General features: G+C 42.6%; 1 protein-coding gene across 1 annotated transcript in view; it reads right to left on the bottom strand.

Moving 5' to 3' along the window:
* The window catches only part of LOC105030177 (butyrophilin subfamily 3 member A1), a 145624-nt gene extending 124819 nt beyond the window's left edge, over positions 1 to 20805 (bottom strand). The window contains exons 1-8 of the mRNA XM_034291112.1: positions 20431 to 20805; positions 16774 to 16833; positions 16287 to 16640; positions 9807 to 9971; positions 9430 to 9561; positions 9196 to 9309; positions 8901 to 8930; positions 8717 to 8737 (exon numbers count right to left, since the gene is read on the bottom strand). Of these exons, the coding sequence (XP_034147003.1) occupies positions 8717 to 8737; positions 8901 to 8930; positions 9196 to 9309; positions 9430 to 9561; positions 9807 to 9971; positions 16287 to 16640; positions 16774 to 16833; positions 20431 to 20440 (886 nt within the window). The 5' untranslated portion in view covers positions 20441 to 20805. The remainder of the gene's footprint in view (positions 1 to 8716; positions 8738 to 8900; positions 8931 to 9195; positions 9310 to 9429; positions 9562 to 9806; positions 9972 to 16286; positions 16641 to 16773; positions 16834 to 20430) is intronic.
* Positions 20806 to 23181: the final 2376 nt, after the last annotated feature.

Raw genomic sequence — 23181 nt, 5'->3', positions numbered from 1 at the left:
TACCTTTAAAATCCAGGTGTACGCAATACCTTCCCTTGATAAATGCCGCGGCTGAAAACGATCGTCATTAGAATAACACGCCCCTATATATTCAAGTCTCCGCTTCTCCCACGCCCTCATTTTACGCCATGGACACACGGAAGACGGCAAAATAGAGAAACTTCTCTGACGTGGAGATTGAGACGATCACCAGGGAGGTAGAAATAAATAAAATTGTTTCATTTGGCAGTTTAAAAAGCGGAATAAAAGATGATGATGTGATGTGGAGTACCATTCATTCACATTAATAATTGCATGACAATTTGTAATATTCGTCGTTATTATTATTATTTCTATTATTATTTAAAAGAAGAAGAATGTCATTTTTATTATTTTGTCAGTCTGAATTATATTTTGGTAATTTAAAGCCTTTTATTACTGAACCCAGTCCATGCGCAACTGCCGGGCCTAACCCCGAAACGTCTGGAAAGCGCACAGGCTCGCATCTGAAGGAATACATATAAGTCAAATGCTTTGGTAAAGTCACACAAATGAAACCTTGAAGTCCATGTTGCACAAAAATAAAGACTTTGTCAGTGCGTTAGGATTTTTTTTCTGCGCATTTCCGCACTAACTCAAAACGTGCGTACACCACCTCCTGAGCTGGCGTAGGATTTGAGAGTGCCGTACGCCAACGTCCATATTGATAAATCTCAAAGTCACCGTGGTTTTGGGTGTACGCCAGGTGTACGCTGGAAATTTGGTGTACGCACTTTTGATAAATGAGGGCCACTGAGTTTCATCTTGTAGAGAAATTAGGCTAAATAAAGGTTATGTTAGCTGACATTCAAGATGGTGTGAAATGTCTTGATTTGCAATAAGGTTTTTGATCATTTATGTGAATCAAAGGCGAATTTAATTATAGTTCAGAGTCAAAACAATCAGATGTATCAACTGAGATCTGGTTAGATGATGAACTGAGAATTGATCATGACCTACTCTTTGATAGTGATACTTCAACGTAAGCAAACTATCTTAACTGATGATGAGTAATTGGAACTAATAGGAAATTGAAAATTGTGTTCTTCTGTTCATTGTGTAGTTTGGTTAATTGTTGGTTGTTAAACCAACTATAGAAAAGAGTGGAATTTCTACACTAGTGGAACAGAAGCACCAGAAAGGTTAAGTGTTTCCACTATACTGTTACTGTTTACAACTGTTCTAATCTATTTAGACAAAGGAAGCAGAAAGACATTGGATATACAGATATTCAAGTTTAAGTGTTAGGTAGGACTGGGTTCTAATGCGTTAACAAGATGCAACAAACTAACGTAATGGACACATTTCTGATTGTGTACTGTGCAGTTGCAACTAATCTTCTAAAGGAGAATTTGCTGACAGGTACAGGACACTTGAAAGCGATTCAGGGATAGAGGACTGGTTGGAGCCCAGAGAGACTGAGTTTGGCTTAAAGGACGATTATGAGCTGGACTAATTCTAGTCCTGATGATTCTGCCATGAGATGGAGAAGGCAACCTCCAACCGACGGGGGGATCTAAGAAAAGCTCAGGTTCTGGACAACGTTTACTGGGGCGCAGAAAGACCAACTGCATGACATCATGCCATGCTGATTGGGTCCCTACCAGGTACATCTTTAATCTGCTGTCCAGGTAGCTGAGAGAGGAATCTTGGGTCGACGCCACCCACACTACAGGAGGGCTTCAGTGTTTAAAGATTAGGCACAATGAATTGAAGTCACTGAGGGAAAAGTTAATTTTCTGGTACTCGTAACCATCACTTCCGACCCGGCCTGCAGCTATAGAGTTCTTAGATGAAACTGGTCATCTTGGCATTCACAAAGGAGAACACACAGATTCTCCGGACCTGGCTGATAAAGCAGCTAGAATGGAGACAACTAGAGCTGTGTCATGGCAACCTACATTTGAGCTATGAGGGACAACACCTTGGAATATACATCTGACTTTTACGTTCCATTACAATGGTCTGCCATAATGGTTCATAACTGTCTGACGTTTGGAGGAGCAGAACATTTGTGATGACTTTGGAAGTACACCAAATTGGAACCACGAGAGGACTTTTCAGTGAATCGAGCAATTGGCATGAGAGGACTTTGTACCAGTGACAAATTGAAGGATGTATTCAGTAATTGGCATTTATACACCCACGTGTTGATGCAACTTACCCCATACTGTCAGTATATGTGTGCCATGAAATCACCTCCTTTGACCAATGTTTTTAACATAAAAGGTTTTGCTGTACTATGTTAGAGTTATGTGGAATGAAGATGTGTGATCTTTGAGTTATCACGAAGGTAATGGTCTAGAAGCATGTAAATGAGGATCCAGACATTTCAGATTTGTTCTGTTCTCTTATCATTAGGGTAATGATATCAATAGGGTCATGTTGTTAAAGAGTACTGTTTTGTTGCAGTCTACATCCTAATGAGTGAACTGTTTAAGGATTGATACCAAGGGTTGATTTGGTATCAAGAGGATGTATTGTTATGGAAATTTGAAACTAAGGTGCATTTGAGAAATGTCTTATTTTCTATTGCCTGGTATGTAACTATTTTCTTTGATTGTGATACACGTCTGTATAAATATCAGAGCATCACTAGGTACTCTGACCATGTTCCTCTGCTTAAACCAAGAAGGGTATCTGTCCTTTGTTTCTTAGGAATGTAGGAGAGGGGGATTTGGTATTTGCCTAGGGGGCGTCATTGACTGGTATCGGCAGATTATAAGGTTACTCATTAATTTGCGCATCTGTATAACTCATCAGGGCAACTATTGTCTGTCCGGATGCTGTAAGAGCTCTTTAGAATTCAAGAGGTTACCCATGTGGGGGAGGACAGCTTGTCCCTTGTGTGAAGCCTAGGTATTGACAGAACAAAGGGAATGTGTTTTATTGACAAGACAGATCTTGCATCTTACCACACCCCTTTTAACTGTAATAAATACAGACTGTTCATGTATCTACTTCAGAGACTCCTCAGATGATTATTCTGTAAGCGTTTGATGCATCTCTCTATTTGCAAATACTGTTAATTGTGCCAAGAGCATTTTGTCTCTGTACTTCCTCCTTTAAGAGTGTCAATCGATGGAATTACCATCACACTTTACCTTCCATATCAGCTTTATTATCAACTGTCATCTGATTTGCAGGTGTCTTATATTTTACTGTGGTATGATTATCAAATTAAGGCATTAAAAAAGTCCTCATTATTAATTTCATGTCTATGAAGTTAAATAGATTCCCTGCAAACAATATTATTCTGATGTCAAATAAAAGTTTACTCTCAATCACTTTACCTTCCAGTTTATCCTTATTGTCAGTTGTTGTTTGGTTTGCAGGTGACTGCACTGGGTTTTCTGGGCATAAAAAACAAACACATGTATGTCGTTACATTGCATTGCATTTATTGTCAAGAAGATTTGTTCAGTAGCTCTCTATACTGTTTTCTGGACCGAACACATTATTGTAATAAATGTTTGATTTTAATTATGATTTTCAAAGTAAAGATTTCAAAATACCTTATTTTTGTATTGAAAATTACCATCCTTTTTAGGAATCACACATATTAGGTGTAACGAGGACACGCGTGGAAGACGTCATCGCCGGCCTTCTAGTCATGTCTTGTTATTGCACACACCTGGTGTCCATTCCCTCATTAGGTTGCCTATATTAGTTCCTGTGTTTCTGGGTGTCTTTGTGAGGTATTGTTTTATGTTGGGTGTTGTCCTGGAGAGTAACGTGCATGCTTATTTTGCGCCTGGTTTATTTGCGTGCCATTTCATTAAGAAAACGCAAAACTACGTTTACCGCCTCCCTGCGTTTGGCACCTTTATTTTCACACACCACGACGACACCGTTGTTACAGAATACCTCACCTGAAAATGGAGTCAGCAGAGGGCGACTTGCTGCGACAGCATGGGGACATGATCGCGTCCCTGGGGGAGGCCATGACCAATATGGTCCAGGCGATGCAGCGGTTGGAGGCGAGAATACAGACCGAGCAGGTGCCACCACCTACCAACCCGGCCGAGGTGCCCTTGCCATCGTCTCCACCGCCACAGACGAGGACCATACAGCTGAGCCTTCCCCAGGGATTCCACAGAGACACAGCACACTGCTCTGGATTTTTACTGCAGCTGGGGCTTTATTTCGCCTCTCTCAACCCTCACCCGGGGGATAGGGAGAAGGTCTCGGCCCTTGTCTCCTGCCTGAGGGGCAAGGCGTTGGACTGGGCCAACTCTGTCTGGTCTGCTAACGGGCCGGAGTTGGCCAATTACGTGGCGTTCGTCGGCCTCTTTCGGGCCGTTTTCGATCAGCCGCCCGATAGCAGGGAGGTGGGCGAACGTCTTGTGCACCTCAGGCAGGGAACGAGGAGCGTACAGGCCTTCGCCCTGGAGTTCAGGACCCTGGCGGCGGGGTCGGGTTGGAACGAGAGGGCACTTATTGATCATTTCCGGTGCCACTTACAACCTGACGTCCGTAGGGAGCTGGCATGCCGGGACGCCATGTTTGGCCAGCTCGTCAACATGGCAATCCGGCTGGACAACCTGCTAGCCACCCGCGGACGCACCGGGAATGATCTGCCCCCTTCGGCACACCCCGTCGTCAGACCTGAACCCATGGAGGTGGGAAGCGCCACACATAGGGAGACGGTGTGGTCTAGGAAGTGCTCCTTTCGTGGGAGGAAGGGACACTCTGCCTCCTACTGTTTCCAACAGAAAAGGGTTGAGAGAAGGAAGCCCGACACCCCTACACCGAGGTGAGTAGACCACACACACTGTCAGGTCTCTCTGCGAATCACATGACACTTTTAGTGGCCTTTCCTGATTTTCCTGCTAATTCTCAGTGTAAGGCGCTCGTAGACTCAGGCACAGCTGGGAATTTTATGGACAGCGGTTACGCACAGAGACTGCGCATTCCGCTGGTACTGTTGTCTAGACCTAGGTCCATTACGGGCTTAGACAGCAAACCACTGGGTACTGGTTTAGTTGAGAACGTCACGGTGCCTCTCACTATGACTATACAGCAAGCCCATACAGAACAGATTGATTTTCATGTTATTCACTCTCCTGCTTTCCCTGTGGTGCTGGGTCTTTCGTGGTTTTCGGGACACAACCCAACGATTTCCTGGTCGCAGAGAGTATTGACAGGGTGGTCTCAGGGGTGTCAGGAGAGGTGTCTAGGTGTTTCCGTTGGTGCGACCTCGGTGGAAAGTCCAGACAATGTCTCTGCAGTGCGCATTCCCCCGGAATATGCCGATTTAGCGCTGGTCTTTTCTAAGACCATGGCTAGTCGTTTGCCACCACATCGGCCCGGGGATTGTGCTATAAACCTAAAGGGAGATGTTGTGCCGCCTTATTGTCATGTGTATCCCCTGTTGCAGGCAGAAACGGCAGCGATGAAGACCTACGTGGCCGAATCCCTGCGGCAGGGGCAGGGCTCGAGTTTCTTTTTCGTAAGGAAGAAGGATGGGGGTTTGCGTCCATGCATTGACTACAGGGCGTTAAATAAACTGACGGTTCGGTATTCATATCCCATCCCCCTGATTTCCCAATACATCGAGTCAATGCATGGGGCGCGCTTCTTCATGAAACTGGACCTCAGGAGTTGTGGTTTACATTGACGACATCCTTGTGTATTCCGCTACGCGTGCTGAGCATGTGTCTCTCGTTCGCAGGGTGCTGAAGCGGTTGTTGGAGCATGGCCTGTACGCTAGGGCAGAGAAGTGCGCGTTCTTCCTGTGAGCCGTCTCTTTCCTCGGGTTTCGGATTTCCACCGATGGGGTGGAAATGGAGGTTGATCGTGTGTCAGCCGTGCGTAATTGGCCCGTTCCTACCATGGTTAAGGTGGTGCAGCGATTTATTGGGTTTGCCAATTTCTTACGGGGCTTCGGCAAGGTAGCAGCTCCTATTACTTCCTTATTGAAGGGCCGCAGCATACGTGGCATTTCGCACTCTTATGTTCACCTCTGCCCCGGTTCTGGCTCACCCCGATCAGTCACTGCTGTTCATAGTGGAGGTGGATGCCTCGGAGGTAGGGATAGGTGCTGTGTTATCCCAACTGTCAGGTACCCTTCCTAAGCGTCGCCCCTGTGCTTTTTACTTTCGGAAGCTCAGTGAGGCAGAGCGGAACTATGGCGTCAGTGACAGGGAGCTTTCATAGGTGCCGGGTACAAAAAACGCCAAGGCAGACACACTGTCTTGGTAGTGCGACGCGGGGGGAAGGCGGGTAGATGAAACACTGATTCTGCCCGCCTCGTGCATTGTGGCGCCGGTTGTGTGGCACGTGGACGCGGACATTCAGCGAGCGTTGCGCAACGATCCTGGGCCTCCTCAGTGTCCTGCGGATCGTCAGTACGTCCTGCTGGATGTCCGTGACCGTCTATATTAAGAAAATATAAGACTACGTTTATCGCCTCCCTGCGTTTGGCTCCTTTATTTTCACACACCATGGCGACACTGCTGTTACATTAGGTTAATTGCACTACCTAAATAAAACATTTATAAGGATAAGTAAATGTTTTTCATCAATCCGTTGCCTTCTGGATCAACTTTATTTTCAGCTGTCATTTGATTGGCAGATGTCTGCACTTTGTTTGCGTGACCTAACAGATCACAAACATTTCATTATATATTATTGATCATCAGTTTATTTCACTGAAATATGATAATCAAATAAACGCTCTTAGAATGCATTGTTATAATATTTAACCTCTTGTTAACAGGGACAGGGCCTGGGACAGGGCCCAACAGGTAGGAAATCAATCCACCCACAATGCCAGGCATCAACCAAAGGGACACCCACCAACCGCGACCCCCCTGAATGAGGGCCATGTATTGCTAGCAGCGTACAGCCCAATTAAACATGTGCGCAACAGAGAGTCAACAACAAGCCAGTGACTCTTCCCATGAAAGGCATTGGAGGGAGGGTATCCCAGTGGCGACGAGAGCCCACCTGGCAAGACAGCAAGGGTGGACAGTATCAAGCCTACTGGTCACCTTCACGCCCCCGGGCCAGGCTACACCTAATTATAAACCGTGCTGTAGAGATGAGTTTTTAGTAGACACTTGAAAGTTTGCACTGAGTTTGCATTTCTAACCTTAATTGGCAGATCATTCCACAGGAGTGGAGCTCTATGAGAAAAGGGTTAGCTGTCTGTTTAGAAATTCTAGGTACAATTAAAAGGCCTGCATCTTGCGATCGTAGGTTACGTGTAGGTATGTATGGCTGGATCATTTCAGCAAGGTAAGTAGGAGCAAGTCCATGTATTGATTTATAGGTTAAGAGTAAAACCTTAAAATCTGCCCTAACCCTAACAGGCAGCCAGTGTAGGGACGCCAGGACAGGAGTAATGTCTTCAATTTTTTTGTTCTAGTTAGGATTCTAGCAGCCGTGTGCAGGACTATTCATTCATTCATTCATCTTCTTCCGCTTCATCCGGGGCCGGGTCGCGGGGGCAGCAGTCTAAGCAGGGATGCCCAGACTTCCCTCTCCTCAGACACTTCCTCCAGCTCTTTCGGGGGGACACAGAGGCGTTCCCAGGCCAGCCGGGAGACATAGTCCCTCCAGCGTGTCCTAGGTCTTCCCCGGGGTCTCCTCCCGGTGGGACGGGACCGGAACACCTTCCCAGGAAGGCGTTCCGGAGGCATCCGAAACAGATGTCCAAGCCACCTCAGCTGACCCCTCTCGATGTGGAGGAGCAGCGGATCTACTCTGAGCTCCTCCCGGGTGACCGAGCTTCTCACCCTATCTCTAAGGGATCGCCCAGCAACCTTGCGGAGAAATCTCATTTCGGCCCCCTGTATATGGGATCTTGTCCTTTCAGTCATGACTCAAAGCTCATGACCATAGGTGAGAGTAGGAACATAGATTGACCGGTAAATCGAGAGCTTCGCCTTGCGGCTTTCTTCACCACGACAGACCGATGCATCGACCGCATTACTGCAGAAGCTGCACCGATCCGTCTGTCAATCTCCCGTTCCATCCTTTCCTCACTCGTGAACAAGACCCCTAGATACTTAAACTCCTCCACTTGAGGCAGGCACTCTCCACCAACCTGAAGTGGGCAAGCCACCCTTTTCTGACTGAGGACCATGGCCCACGTGGGCAACGACAGTGACACCTGGAGGGGTGTGATTGTGCAGAACTAATTGAAGTTTATTTAATATGTTCACCCGGCACAGCCAGAAGAGGACTCGTCACCCCTCTGAGCCTGGGTCCTCTCTAGGTTTCTTCCTAAATTTTGGCCTTCTTAGGGAGTTTTTCCTAGCCACTGAAATACACCACTACTATTGTTTGCTCCTTGAGATTCAGTCTGGGTGTTTTGTAAAAGCACTTTGTGACAACTGCTGATGTAAAAAGGGCTTTGTAAATACATTTGATTGATTGATTACAGTTGGATGCGTATGGGTATGTAGCCGCAGACCAGTCAGGGTGCCCATGCTGACTCCTCTCCACTGCCGAAAGCTTCTACAAGGGGCCCGTGAGCATCAGAACTGGACCATGGAGCAATGGAAGAAGGTGGCCTGGTCTGATAAATCACGTTTTCTTTATTGATTTCTCAAAAAAAGTTTTTTTTCCTGCCCTATACTCTCTGTAGGAATTAGACTGGATTTTACCATCATAATTATTTTATATTACTGAAGTATTATTATCAAAATAAGTCGGTAAGGTCACCTTTTGTAAATAAAGCAAACATTACCTTTTATTAGTCTTTTTGTCTCTGTTGAAAAACATAAAGGAAGAGTATTATAAAAGGTGTATTGAGGACAAATGGGAACCTCTTAAACTTGCATTGTATTGTCATAACATGTTTAGGATCAATGAAATTATAAGTTAAGTGTATAGAGATAAATATCCCATATTCTATCAAAATAAACAATTACCTGCTACATTCAGTCCTTGGTCTATTTGACCTAAAATAAACAACACATCACAAAATAATGTCCATGCATTCTGTTATATCTTAACACGTCAGTTTTAGTTTATTTATCACATAGATCAGATTAAATAGATTACCTTTGTGTTTTCTGTATTTATGTAATGAAGAGCACTTAAAATGTATATTTTGTACATGTTATAGACAATACTTTTTTGGACTAATTTCTCTATAGGGTTGTTATTTCATACTATATTCATGTTATGATTCATCATAAAATACTGTTTGTGAATTCCATATACCTTTTCGTTTGAACACAATGATGAAGCACAGAGCACAGATGATGATGACCAGAAACAATACTGGCAGGACAACCAACAGGACCTGATTCACAGTGAAACCTTTTTTGGAATCTCCTGCAAACAGACAGTAAACATGGGTCACATGACACTAATGCTCTTATAAGACACACGACTACAACTTATAATAACAGTGAAATCACAGAAATTTTAATGGAAAAAAAAACTGACACTCACCACCAGGTAAAGCTGGCAGAATCCTGCCCTCTGTCTTCCACTCGTCAGACAGAAAGACAATACAGGAGAGCCAATCAGATTCAGAGGGAGAATACAGCAGCCAACTACTGACACTCACCAACCCCTGAGAATCTGATACAGAGTGAGAGAAGGTGCATAGGAATCCTCGAAAACAACCACTCAAAGAGATTTGGCAGATTTCTTTACCCTATTTCCATACAAAAAGCCACATATCTATTTAATTGTTTAGAGAATATAATTTAATTATTAAAATTGATCTAATATTTTCAATTAAAATGGATCTAATACATCTCCCGTGTAGGCATGTTCACACAATAGGTATACCTCATCAGTAATGAGATGGTAAATGTGATTACCAGTGGTGTTTTGTACTTCTTGTCCATTAGTGATCTCTGTCCCCTCTTTGTTTCTCCAGGTGACTCTAGGTTGTGGTGACCAGCCCTCTGAAGAACAGGTAACATTCACCTGACTTCCTCCTCCTCTTGCTTCAGCTACAGAGATTACTGGTTGACTTCCTGTTACTATTAGAAAGTGCAGGTGAAACCAATCACTCATTAGGACACCAATTAATTACATACATTTGATTTGACTAACTATTACTATGAGAACATTTAGGTGAAACAAAGCTTCGGGGAGAGTGAGGTAAATGTTTTTGATTGTCAAAGTAACTTTTTCGTGTCAGGGTTAATGACTGTGAAATCAAAGCAAATGTATCCAGATATAAAAAAAAATATATTATACCTGTTAGTGAATTTCCACTGTTTAAAGACATACATTGTTTTGCAAAAAACTTGACCTGTATTGCTAAGCTTGGCACTTTTTTTAGTACACTTCTCAAAGAAATTAAGAGAACATGTAATCATCACAGTTTAAACCAAGTCAATTAAACTTCATGGATATTAATCTGTCCAGTTAGGAAGTATAAGCGATTATGAATCAATGTCACCTGTTTGGGTGCATATGAAAGTGACAAAAGGTGCACTGGAGAGGCAACAGCAAGACAACCCCCAAAAGGCAATGTTTTTTCAAGTGGTGGCCAAAGACTTATTGCTCTCTCCTTGTCCGTCCTGACTGATTCTTCTCTAATTTTATGTTTTGATAGTGTTCTTGTCACTACTGGCAGAATGAGCCGATACCTGCAGCCCATTCAGGTTGCACAGGCAGTGCAGGTGCTCCAGGATGGCAGATCCACATGTGCCGTCGCAAGAAGGTTTCCTGTGTCCCCCAGTACAGTCTCAAGAGCATGGAGGAGATACCAGGAGACAGGCCATTACACGAGGAGAGCTGGACAGGGCCGTAGAAGGGCATCAACCCAGCAGCAGGACCGGTATATTCTCCTTTGTGTGAGGAGGATCAGGAGGATCACTGCCAGAGCCCTACAAAATGACCTCCAGCAGGCTACTGGTGTGCATGTTTCTGACCAAAGAGGGGGGAATGGGGGCCCGACATCTTCTAGTGGACCCAGCACCATACAGCTCGATTGGCATTCCCCAGAGAACATCAGAATTGGCAGGTCCGCCATTGGCGCCCCGTTCTCTACACAGATGAGAGCCAGTCCACACTGAGCACATGTGACAGACATGATAGAGTCTAGAGACGGTGTGTTGAATGTTATGCTGCCTGCAACATCCTCCAGCATGAATGGTTTGGCAGTGGGTCAGTGATGGTCTGGGCCATACAGTTGTTGTGTACGACGGGTCACGGATATAATCATATCTGCTGACTTTAGAGTTTTAATAATGTCATAGTCAGGTAATGAAAGGGAGGCAAAGGAGCAGATGGCTGGTTATCAGTATGAAGTCCAAGACTTACAGAGTGAAGCCCACATGGTGGTGGACACATCAGAGAGACGATGTCTGAAGGAAACAAATGAAGCTAAACAACAAAGTCTAACTGAAGCTAAACAACAAAGTCTAACTGATCTCCAAGGCAAGCCTAATAAGGATGACAACGCCCCTGAAGGTACTAGACGCTCTGAACGCACACGCAATCCTACAGGGAAAATGTGTGCGCTTCAATATGAAGAGGCCAAGAAAGGAGAGAAAAGGCAGCTCTCCATGTACGAGTAGTGGAAGCTCCACACTCGCAAGGCGAGAGATCAACTAAAGACTTATATGCCAGAGAGCCAGCTCTGGCCTCTTATTGAAGAACTTAAGAAAGATAAAGAGGATATAATGAATATCTATTGTGAAATTCGAAATCTCACCACACCCTCCACCGACATAAGAAGAAGAGTTGATACGTGTGAATTAGTTACCACAGAAATCACCAACATTGCCTACAACAGAGCTATAGATGAGGAAGGCGAGTTTAATGAGCAGAAAGAAAGACACCGCCTTCATGAACTGCTCCGCCATGACCATGCAAAGTCTGTCTATGGATCCGCCGCTTCCTCAGTTAGCTATAGCCAGTCTGACCACACCTCCATATCTTCAGACATGACAGCAAAATGCTCGGATGCCGCAGCTGAACTAGCAGTAAAAGAAGCAAATTATCAAATGCTGCTAGAGGAGAAGAAAGGCAAAAGGAATTGATAGGAGAGTTAGAGGAACAACAACGTAAGGCTCTAGAGGCACAAAGGCGTGAGTTGGAGCAATTGCAGGCAGTGAAAGAGATACGAGCAGCTCAAGCCAAGTTGAAGATCTATGATAAGGAGACAGAACGCAAAGATGCTAACTATGTCAAAAGGGAAAGGAACATGGAAGCAAAGAACGTGCCTGTAACTGCAGTGCCCTTCTCTCAAGTTGCATCGCCCTGTCATACAGACATTCCCTCTCTTGCTCAGATCTTTCAAGACAACATAACCTTAAATAGGCTTCCTGTATCTTAGCCATTTGTCTTCAATGGCGATCCCATACAATTCATTGAATGGAAGGCAACATTTACCTCACTCATTGACCAAAGGGTAATCACACCAGCTGAAAAATTATACTACCTGAAAAAATACGCTGGTGGCCCAGCACGCCTGGACCAAGCAAAATCGTCGCTTTGGCCAGCCATTCGCCATCCAGAGAGCCTTCAGAGGGAAGCTCATCAACTGGCCAAGAATTTCACCAAAGGATGCTGAAAGACTCAGACGCTTCTCAGATTTTCTGAATGCCTGTCAAGATGCTATGCCTCATGTTAAGGGTCTTGACATATTAAATTACTGTGAAAATAATCAGAAGCTCATTCACAAACTACCAGACTGGGCAGCTTTACGCTGGATTCACGTCAACTGAAGCTGAGATTGCTTGCAATCTAATTACGTCCTTTCATGTTCTTCATCCATTAGACACTAGCACTGAGAAGAGAAACCACAGAGACATGAAGAAAAACAAGGCCAGTGTTCTTACCACTCAAACAGTCACAGACAATGACAAGCACAAGTCAGAACTGAGGAAGGTTAAGACTCCATGTATCCTTTGTCAAGATAATAGACACCAGCTGAACGCATGCTCCAAGTTCACTGAGATAGTGTTGGTTGAGCGAAGTAATTACATAAAGGAGAAAAAAACTCTGCTATGGATGCCTGAAACCCGGCCACAGCGTGAGAGAATGCTGTCATCGTCAATTCTGCGACCACTATAAGGGAAAGCATCCTACAGCCCTCCATGATGACAACTATGACACGGAAAGGTCCACATCAGAACCAGAGACAAATCAAGGTGCTGCTGCAAATCCAGCATATCCATGGTGATACCAGTCTGGGTTTCATCTAAAAATTATCCAACTGCTGAGAAACTTGTCTATGCATTACTCGACACCCAAAGCGATACTACATTCATTGACCAGGAAGTGAGTGACGGTCTTAATGCTGACAAGTATCCTGTGAAACTGAAGGTGCTGACTATTAATGGTAAGGATACAGTTCTCACAAGCGAGAGTCTTTCTGGCCTTCGTGTCATAGGATACAGTTCCGCAATCCAAGTCAATCTTCCGGTCGTCTACGCAAAAGACTGCATACCTGTTAACCACTCTCACATTCCCACTTGTGAGATGGCTAAACAATAGAGTCATCTAGCATGAATAGTAGAAGAAATCCAACCACTGAAGGACTGTGTAGTAGGCCTTTTGATCGGCTACAACTGCTCAAGAGCTATGGCACCAAGGCAAGTCCTTGTAGGAGGAGATGAATATTTAGGATGGAGTATTGTAGGGCGCTCGTTACAAACCCCAGCTGTGTTGAGCACATGTCATCTGTGTCACAGAATCACAGTTAAAGAGCTACCTCCAGTAACTCCTACAGATGTCATCCGCGTTTTAGAGTCTGACTTTAAAGATGGCAGTGATGACTGCAAAATTGTGTCACAAGATGACATCACATTCCTCAACATACTGGATGAGGGCATAAGGAAAAATATACATGGCCATTATGAAATGCCTCTGTCCTTCAAAACCAGACCCAGTTTGCCTGACAACAAAGACTCAGCCATGACACGCCTCCATCACCTTAAAAGGAAATTGGAACGGGATGAAAGGTATTGTGTAGTGTTCAATTGCTCACCCAGATACAAAGGAACCAGCTTAAATGATCACCTCCTCTCTGGGCCTGACATGTTGAACAACTTAAGCGGAGTTCTCATCCATTTCCGAAAATACCCTGTTGCTTTGATGTGCGACATTGAGAAGATGTTACATCAGTTTCATGTGGACGAATCTGATCGCAACTACCTGCGCTTTCTTTGGTGGAAGGAAGGAGACTTGAATGCACCGCCAAGCGAGTTTTGTATGAAAGTGCATCTGTTCAGTGTAGCTTCCTCTCTGGGATGTGCAAACTATGGGCTGAAACATCTAGCTAAGGAGAATAACGACATCTAGGCTCACGATTTGTCATGAGGGATTTTTACGTAGACGATGGGCTCATAAGTGTTGAAAACACTGAAGATGCTTTTCAGCTAGCCAAGGAAGCTCGCTAACTCTTTGCCATGGCTTGCTGCTATTCAGCTAGCCAACTGTCCAATTTTGGTGAGCTTGTGCAAATTGTAGCCTCTTTTTCCTATTTGTAGTGGAGATGAGTGGTACCCGGTGGGGTCTTCTGCTGTTGTAGCCCATCGGCCTCAAGGTTGTGCGTGTTGTGGCTTCACAAATGCTTTGCTGCATACCTCGGTTGTAACAAGTGGTTATTTCAGTCAAAGTTGCTCTTCTATCAGCTTGAATCAGTCGACCCATTCTCCTCTGACCTCTAGCATCAACAAGGCATTTTCACCCACAGGACTGCCGCATACTGGTTTGGACATTCAGTTTGGAGTTCAGGAGATTGTCTTGACCAGGACCACACCCGTAAATGCATTGAAGCAACTGCCATGTGATTGGTTGATTAGATAATTGCATTAATGAGAAATTGAACAGGTGTTCCTAATAATCCTTTAGGTGAGTGTATGTTGTATTCTGAATAAAATATTGAAATGTGACACTTCCACATCATTGCATTCTCTTTTTATTCACAATTGTACAGTGTCCCAACTTTTTTGTAATCCGGTTTGTACATGTCTACCTCAAGAACATCATTGCTGCCATCCTTGCATTTCAGTAGTACATGCTACCCTACTCCTATTATTTGCATGGATTGCAAATTCAGAATGCCACTGAGAATTGCCACTTGTACCCACACAACTATGTATCATACATGTACATACTGTACATTATACTTAATTGTTAATACTTTTTTTAACAATTAGTATACTTAATACTTAAATAAATAATTGTTCTGTACATTAGTAAATGTTGCCATTGCACATTTAGAATTGCCATATGTGTAACTACTGCTCTGCGTGGCTCAGTGGCTCCCCTTCCACACCAACCACCAGCAGGAGAGTGATGGCAGCAGCGCACCTCGAGGACACACCTGTTTCCGGTCACTGTTTAGTGTCTTTATATTCTGTTGTTCACTCACCACACCTCAGAGATTATTATTTGTCTGCCACAGCCATGTTGGTGCATTTTGTTTACCCATTTCAAAAAAGACTATAAAGCAAGACTAATTGGTTTCTATCGTCTGTTCTGTTTCTTGCCTCACTATTACGCACTTGTTACACTCGCACCATCACAATATGTAATGCATTTGCATTAATTACACATCTATACATTCCACTTGTACATACATATACTTGATACTTGTACATTTTCTGCCCTCCTCTATTTGCACTTCTGGTTAGATGCATTTGGTTGTACTGTACTTGTACTCAATGATAATAAAGTTGAATCTAATCTAATCATCAAGACCTGATGCGTGATTTCAGTGTTCCTTACATTTTTTTTAGCAGTGATTGGTCAAAAAAGGATTGGTAAATTTATCCCCAGATGGCTCAAAAATACCCCTTGATTAGTATCAACTTACCCCTACCTTGAGGCAAGTTGATCCAATGGACCACTTTTTTTGAGCAACCATATTTTCATTGTCATTGGTGCATTATTGTCATTTGACCTGACAGGACGTCCAGAAATAATGGTAGTTGTATGGCAAATGTAACAGAGACTTTTGAATTCTGTGATAATCACCCACCATGCAAAGACTTTTCGAGATGACAATTGCAACCCTGTTACCAAAAAAGTCTGCGCAGTGTAAAATGTAAATAAAAACAGATTGCAATTATATGCAAATCATTTAAACCCTATATTCAATAGAATATAGTACACATTAAAACTTTTTTTTAATATGTTGCTGGCATTAAATTCAAAATTGGCATATGTTTATCCAACATTTGATATATTGTCTTTGTACTATTATCTATTCAATATAGGGATTCAATTATTTACACATCATTGCTTTCTGTTTTTATTTTTATTTACACAGCGTCCCAAATATTTTGGAAACACTGTTGTACTTCACGAAACTATTATTGGAAGCCACTTACCACTCACTGCCAGTACCACACGGGCCTTTTCATACCACTTGTTACTGGCAATGTAGCACACAAACTCCCCACTATCTTCCAGAGTGACCCTCTCCAGTCTCAGGGACGCGTCCCCCCTCTCCAGTTCCCCAGTTAGAGACACTCTGCCCCTGAACCGTGGGTCCATGAGGGCCTCCTGGATCTTGTGATCCTTGTACAACAAGGTGGGTTTGTTAATGTCATCAGACCGATACCACTTCACCTCAAATGGTTTGATGTTGAATATCGGTGAGACTTGACAAAGTAGAGAGACGGAGGAGCCTGACTGGGATGAGATCGGACCATCAGGGACAGTTAAGGTGAATGTCTCCGGGACTATGGAAGGAGAGATGTAGAAAAATACAGAGGAAGAGAGAGCGACATATTTACTTATAATGGCCCGTTTCACAGACACAGGTTAAGCCTAGTCTAGGACATAAAAAGGTAAAATTATTGTTAACATTTTCACCTGGTTGAGCTGGGATGGGAACAGTGAGGACAGCCACTGACAGGAGAGTAAGACACAGCCCTGCAGAAAAGATCAACATCACCATGGTATTTTTAAGCCTGTAAAATATGAGGGAGTGCATGTATGATTTTTGGCTGTACAGATATAATGAACTGAATTGAGAGTTAAGTCAGATCCTGCTTTTTCTCTAAGATCTGATTATGTAAATTAGGTTAGTTACCTACAATCCATGTTAAGTCAAATGTTAACCTAATGAAACACATTAACAGATGAAAGATGAACTTTGGAAAGCTGAGGAATTGGTTTTACATTTTTACTACAACTGAAAAGTATAAATTCAGGAGTCATTTTCACAGATTCAGGACAAAGAAAAGAGAATACATGCCTATACAAATTAAACATGTTAACAAAAAGAAAAATATATTGAGAAAAGATATATTGTCCTATAACATTTGATAGATGCAATGGACAAAACCAGTGAAAATTTGCGATAAATAGGAGTAACTTGAAATGAACACTAACATAACTTGAAATGAACACTAGTTGAACAATGTGTATCCCTTCAAATTGCTCTAGATAATTACACTGAAGAAAATTATAAACACAACACGTTGTTTTTGCCCCCATTTATCATGAGCTGAACTCAAAGATCTAAGACTTTTTCTATGTACACAAAAGGCCTATTTCTCTTAAATATTGTTCACAAATCTGTCTAAATTTGTGTTAGTGAGCACTTCTCCTTGTGAATCTGAAAAAAATAATTGTTGCTCTACATAAAAATGGCCTAGGCTATAAGAAGATTGCCAAGACCCTGAAACTGAGCTGCAACATGGTTGCCAAGACCATACAGCGGTTTAACAGGACAGGTTCCACTCAGAACAGGCCTTGCCATGGTCGACCAAAGAAGTTGAGTTCATGTGCTCAGTGTCATATCCAGAGGTTGGCTTTTTGGAAATAGATGTATGAGTGCTGCCAGCATTGCTGCAGAGGTTGAAGCTGTGGGGGGTCAGCCTGTCAGTGCTCAGACCATATGCCGCACACTGCATCATATTGGTCTGCATGGCTGTCATCCCAGAAGGAAGACTCTTCTAAAGATGATGCACAAGAAAGCCCACAAACAGTTTGCTGAAGACAAGCAGACTAAGGACATGGATTACTGGAACCATGTCCTGTGGTCTGATGAGACCAAGCTAAACTTATTTGGTTCAGATGGTGTCAAGCGTGTGTGGCGGCAACCAGGTGAGGAGTACAAAGACAAGTGAGTCTTGCCTACAGTCAACCATGGTGGTGGGAGTGTCATGGTCTGGGGCTGCATGAGTGCTGCCGGCACTGGGGAGCTACAATTTATTGAGGGAACCATGAATGCCAACATGTAATGTGACATACTGAAGCAGAGCATGATCCCCTCCATTTGGAGACTGGGCCGCAGGGCAGTATTCCAACATGATAATGACCCCAAACACAACTCCAAGACGACCACTGCCTTGCTAAAGAAGCTGAGGGTAAAGGTGATGGACTGGCTAAGCATGTCTCCAGACCTAAACCCTATTGAGCATCTGTGGGGCATCCTCAAACAAAAGGTGGAGGAGCGCAAGGTCTCTAACATCCACCAGCTCCATGATGTCATCATGGAGGAGTGGAAGAGGACTCCAGTGTCAACCTGTGAAGCTATGGTGAACTCCATGCCCAAGAGGGTTAAGGCAGTGCTGGAAAATGATGATGGCCACACAAAATATTGACACTTTGGGCCCAATTTGGACATTTTCACTTAGGGGTGTACTCAATTTTGTTGCCAGTGGTTTAGACATTAATGGCTGTGTGTTGTGTTATTTTGAGGGGACAGCAAATGTACACTGTTATACAAGCTGTACTCTCACTACTTTACATTTTAGCAAAGTGTCATTTCTTCAGTGTTGTCACATGAAGAAATGTGAGGGGTGTACTCAGTTTTGTGAGATACTGTATTTCAAATCCACACATTTCTTCTGCATTTGAAATATAATAAACAGCAGGAAAGCAAATACAATTCTTTGTAAGAACGAAGGTTACAGCGGTCAACACTCCCTTATGCCTTTCACTTTCAAACGGTCATCGGTAACTGATTGACTAAAGATGGCGTTTCAGTCTGTGTTGTTTTTGCAGTCACACTACACACTCAAACGTTTGCTATATCATATGGATCTGGTATTTTCTCCTGAGACTACACACATTTCCCGGTGTTGTGAGATCTAACAATCCGTGAAGCATGACAGTAAAAACAATGTCTGTGTTCCGCCAAACCTGTTATGTTCTAATTAGAAAGACAACACTATTATTTGTTCTTGCTATCCGTTCTATCCCAGGTCCAAGGTCTGGCATTCAGAACCATCATAATAAATTGACCAAAACACGCACAGATACTTGATAATGATGAAATGCTTGAGACCACCCGAGTATAATAGGATTCTTTATCTAGAGATAAGAAGAGTGGGCTTTCAGGCTCTCAACTATTCCTCTCTTTGGATTTGTGGATGTGTCTCATTATATGAGGGAGTGTTTTGACATCAAATATCCCAATTCAATAGACAGTAAGACACTGAGGAAGCCTCATGAATATGCAAAGGCAGTCTCAAATTTAAACAGAGATATTTAAGGGGTATATTTTACTATCCTTAAAGTTACGTGTAGACCACTTTGTCATAACATTCTTAACAACCTAAGCATTGTGGGTAAAGTAGGGGGTCAGAGATTGCATCAAATCTCCCTCAAAACCATGTGGGAGATTGGATGCAAACCCACACTGCATCAGAACCAGTGCACTGGAACCCCTATAAGTGCACTGGAAGCAGTGGCTCAGACCACTGGACCACACACACTGACTAATATGTAACGCATAACAGGTCTAATCATTCACTGATCAGCATGCAAACAAATGTGCTGTGCCCCCAAATCCACTTGTATATACAATACCACGTGTGGTGGGTTACTTTCAATTGTACTCCAATGCGCTCTACGCCTAAAACATTACAGACCTTTGCAGTTAGATTTGTTTAGGTTTGATTCATTAGGAATGAGAGACTCAATCAGCCACTACCACTCACGGAAGACACAGCCCTGCATTAAAGATCAACAACATGGCAATGGATAAATGCATAAATCTTTTTTCGCTGTACAGATATGAAGACCTAAATTGAGAGTTAAATCTGGTCCTGACTTTTATCTAAGATATGACTATGTAAATTAGGTATGTTACAATCCATGTTATTATAAAGTCAACTGTTAACATATGAAATCTGACCTTTGGAAAGCTGAGACACTACAACTCAAAGGTTCACATTCAGGAGTCTTTTTTTACAGATTCAGAACACAAAAACGAGAATACATTCCTAACCAAAGAAAGCATGTGTACAAAATGAAAAACACAATGTACTCTTAATATTTCTGTAAAAAAAAAACTACTAATATAACAAATCCTTAAGGGGCAATATAACATTTGATAGATGCAATACACAAAACAGTTGAAGAGGTGCGGTAAATAGGACTAGCATATCCTGTAAACAGAATTAACATGATAAAGAATGTGTATCCCTTCAATTTGTTCTAGGCAATCCATTTGAATCGAGAGATTGTATATTTAACAGAGGTTACATAATAAGTTAAAGGAATGTTAAAGCCTACCTGAGTGCATCTTTCAATTTCACGACTGTTTAAAAAATCTTAAGGTCCTGGAATCTTCTGATGATTCAAGGGTTGCATACCACTCTGATATATTTCAAATCCACATATTTCTTGTGCGTTCTAAATATATTATAGGGCAGAAAAGCAAATACACTAGCTAGTAAGAACAAAGGTTGACAACGGCCAACCTAATGCCTTGGTTCTTTCACTTTCACATGTTAACTGATTGACTAAAGATGGCGATCCAGTGTCTTGTTTTTGCAGTCACACTACACACTCAAAAGTTTGCTATATCATATGGAGGTGGAATTTTCTCCTGACACTACACACCTTTCCAGGTGTTGTGAGTTCTGACAATCTTTGAAGTGCGACAGTCAAAACAAAAGACTGCGATCTGCCAAATAATTTATGCTCTAATCAGACAGACTACACTATTCTATTATACATTCTATTCCTGTTCTCCAAGGTCACATATGTGGGGAGGACAGCTGATACGGTATCTATAATGTGTCTTGTAGTGACAGTCTGACAACTCAACTAATAAAAACAGACAGTTGACACTGACAAACACCCACATGTTTGTGACTTCATTGTTCTTGGTCCTCTTTGCATTCCTTCTATCTCTTGTCCAAGATCTCAGAAGTATCTATCTTTTAGAAGAAATGATGTTGCCTTAAAAAACCAGTCTAAAAACTCAGCAAAATAAAACATAGATGGCAACGTACATGCAAACATTTAACCACAGGGGAAATACAACAAGGGGGTTGTACAGAATATTACACATTGATTCCGAACCAGAATAATTAGACAAAAACAAGCACACACACTGGATAATGATGAAATGTGTGATGACATCCTAGTATAATGACTCTTTATCTAGAGATAAGAACAGTGGGCTTTCAGGCTCTCAACTATTCCTCTCTTTGGATTGGTGGATGTGTCTCATTATTTTGACGTCAACCATCTCCATTCATTGCATATTCATGAGACAGCTAATGTGGTGGTCTCATGAATATGCAATGGCCGTCTCAAATTTCAACAGGGAGATTTAAAGCATATTTTTTCCTGTCCTTGAAGTTACGTAGACCACATTATCATCACATTCTTAACAACCTAAGCATTGTGGGTAAAGTAGGGGGTCAGATATAGCTCTGGTCCCGTCAGATTATGAGATTGTTATGAGACAGCCTCTCTCTCTAATGTACAAGAGCTAATAAATGTGCATTATATTTGTGAGATCTTGGATTAGTGCATCTTTGACCGTGAATAAAACCAACAAATGTGGGCATTACCTCGGCACATGATACAGCTGCTCAGGAACTGGAGTTAGCATAAAAAGGCTCCTCTGAGACCTCTGTGACAACTACAGAGATAAAATTCAGGAAAGGTAACTGCCTTAAATCTTCTAAAGATAAAACAAGCCTCAAGTCTCCCAATAGAAATACATTTATTACATATTAAATCCAACACTCTCTCAATTACCTCTCTCAAACTTCAGTGACTTGAAGTCACACAAGAGTTTACGTGCTTGGAGCTCAGAGGTTACGCAAAAACCAGACTAACCAGTGACCAAAATCGCTGGAATGTTTTTGTAACTTTTCAGTAGTGCGTGACGTGTCTCGCATGTGAGAAAGATGGGGATTAAGAAATCCTACCTCAGTTCCCTCGTTGTAATCACAAGCTGGAGAGGCATTCATGTGCATTTTCAAAACAGGAATGTTGTATTTACTATATGCCATCATAAAGTGAACACAGTTTAATACCGCTCTCATAACCATGTGGGAGATTGGATGCATAAAAGTGCTTTGAATAATCAGATATACTGAATTCCTTCCTGGCTTTTTTGGACTGGATAGTGATTAAGGATTGGCTGAAAGAGAAGTTGGTTGGATTCAATCCCACACTGCAACAGTACAAGTGCACAGGAAGCAGTGTCTCAGACCACTGGACCACATGTGCCCCCAAATCCACTTGAATATACAATACCGCGTGTGGGCTACTTGTACTCAGGTTATGCCTACAACAACATTACATAGAGACTCAGTCAGCCACTACCACTCACAGAAGACACCAGCCAAATTATAGAGGCTGAACAGCAAGTTGCAAAAAACGTAGTTAGCCTAAAAAACAGAATGGACTAAAATATACCATAAAGGGCCTGTGGTTCTGGAGAAAAAAAATATTAAGGTGACATAAGGTGGAGGGCATTCAATGTTTTGAGCGTGTATGGCTGCCACTGGAACCGGCTCACTTGTTCCCATGTTAGTGCAGCTTTTGTGGGTCGGGACACACAGTTTAATTTCATGAATGTGGACGAGGCTGATAATGCTCATGTCAGCCTGGGACAGAAGTGAATAATGGCTTGTTGTGAAATGACTCGATTGGCCTTCAAGAACCACTAGGGTAGGAGGAATTTCACCCAAATAGAAATCTAGGTCAAACTATCCCTTTTAAGAAGTGTGAACTGATCTTAAACGTCACCGCCACCTTGTGGCAGCCCATAGTACTCCCATTAAATCTGCAGGTTAATATCAGCATAATAAGTATACATGCTATAGTAATACTAGAAATCCCAAGATGTGTGAGACTTGTAATATCTGGAATAAGTTAGATGAATGCAAAGCCAGATTTGACAGAAGGATGCAAAGTGAACTTTCCCTAGTTGGTTGCATATATTATTGAAGTCAAATAAAAAGTTTGTCCAGATTAAGTTTTTGATCGTACACCCTTTCCATTTTATATAAAGCAATG

This window comes from Esox lucius, chromosome 25 (genome assembly GCF_011004845.1).
Source record: "Esox lucius isolate fEsoLuc1 chromosome 25, fEsoLuc1.pri, whole genome shotgun sequence".
In the NCBI taxonomy this organism is placed as follows: Eukaryota; Metazoa; Chordata; class Actinopteri; order Esociformes; family Esocidae; genus Esox; species Esox lucius.
This window is presented reverse-complemented; position numbering and strand designations above follow the sequence as displayed.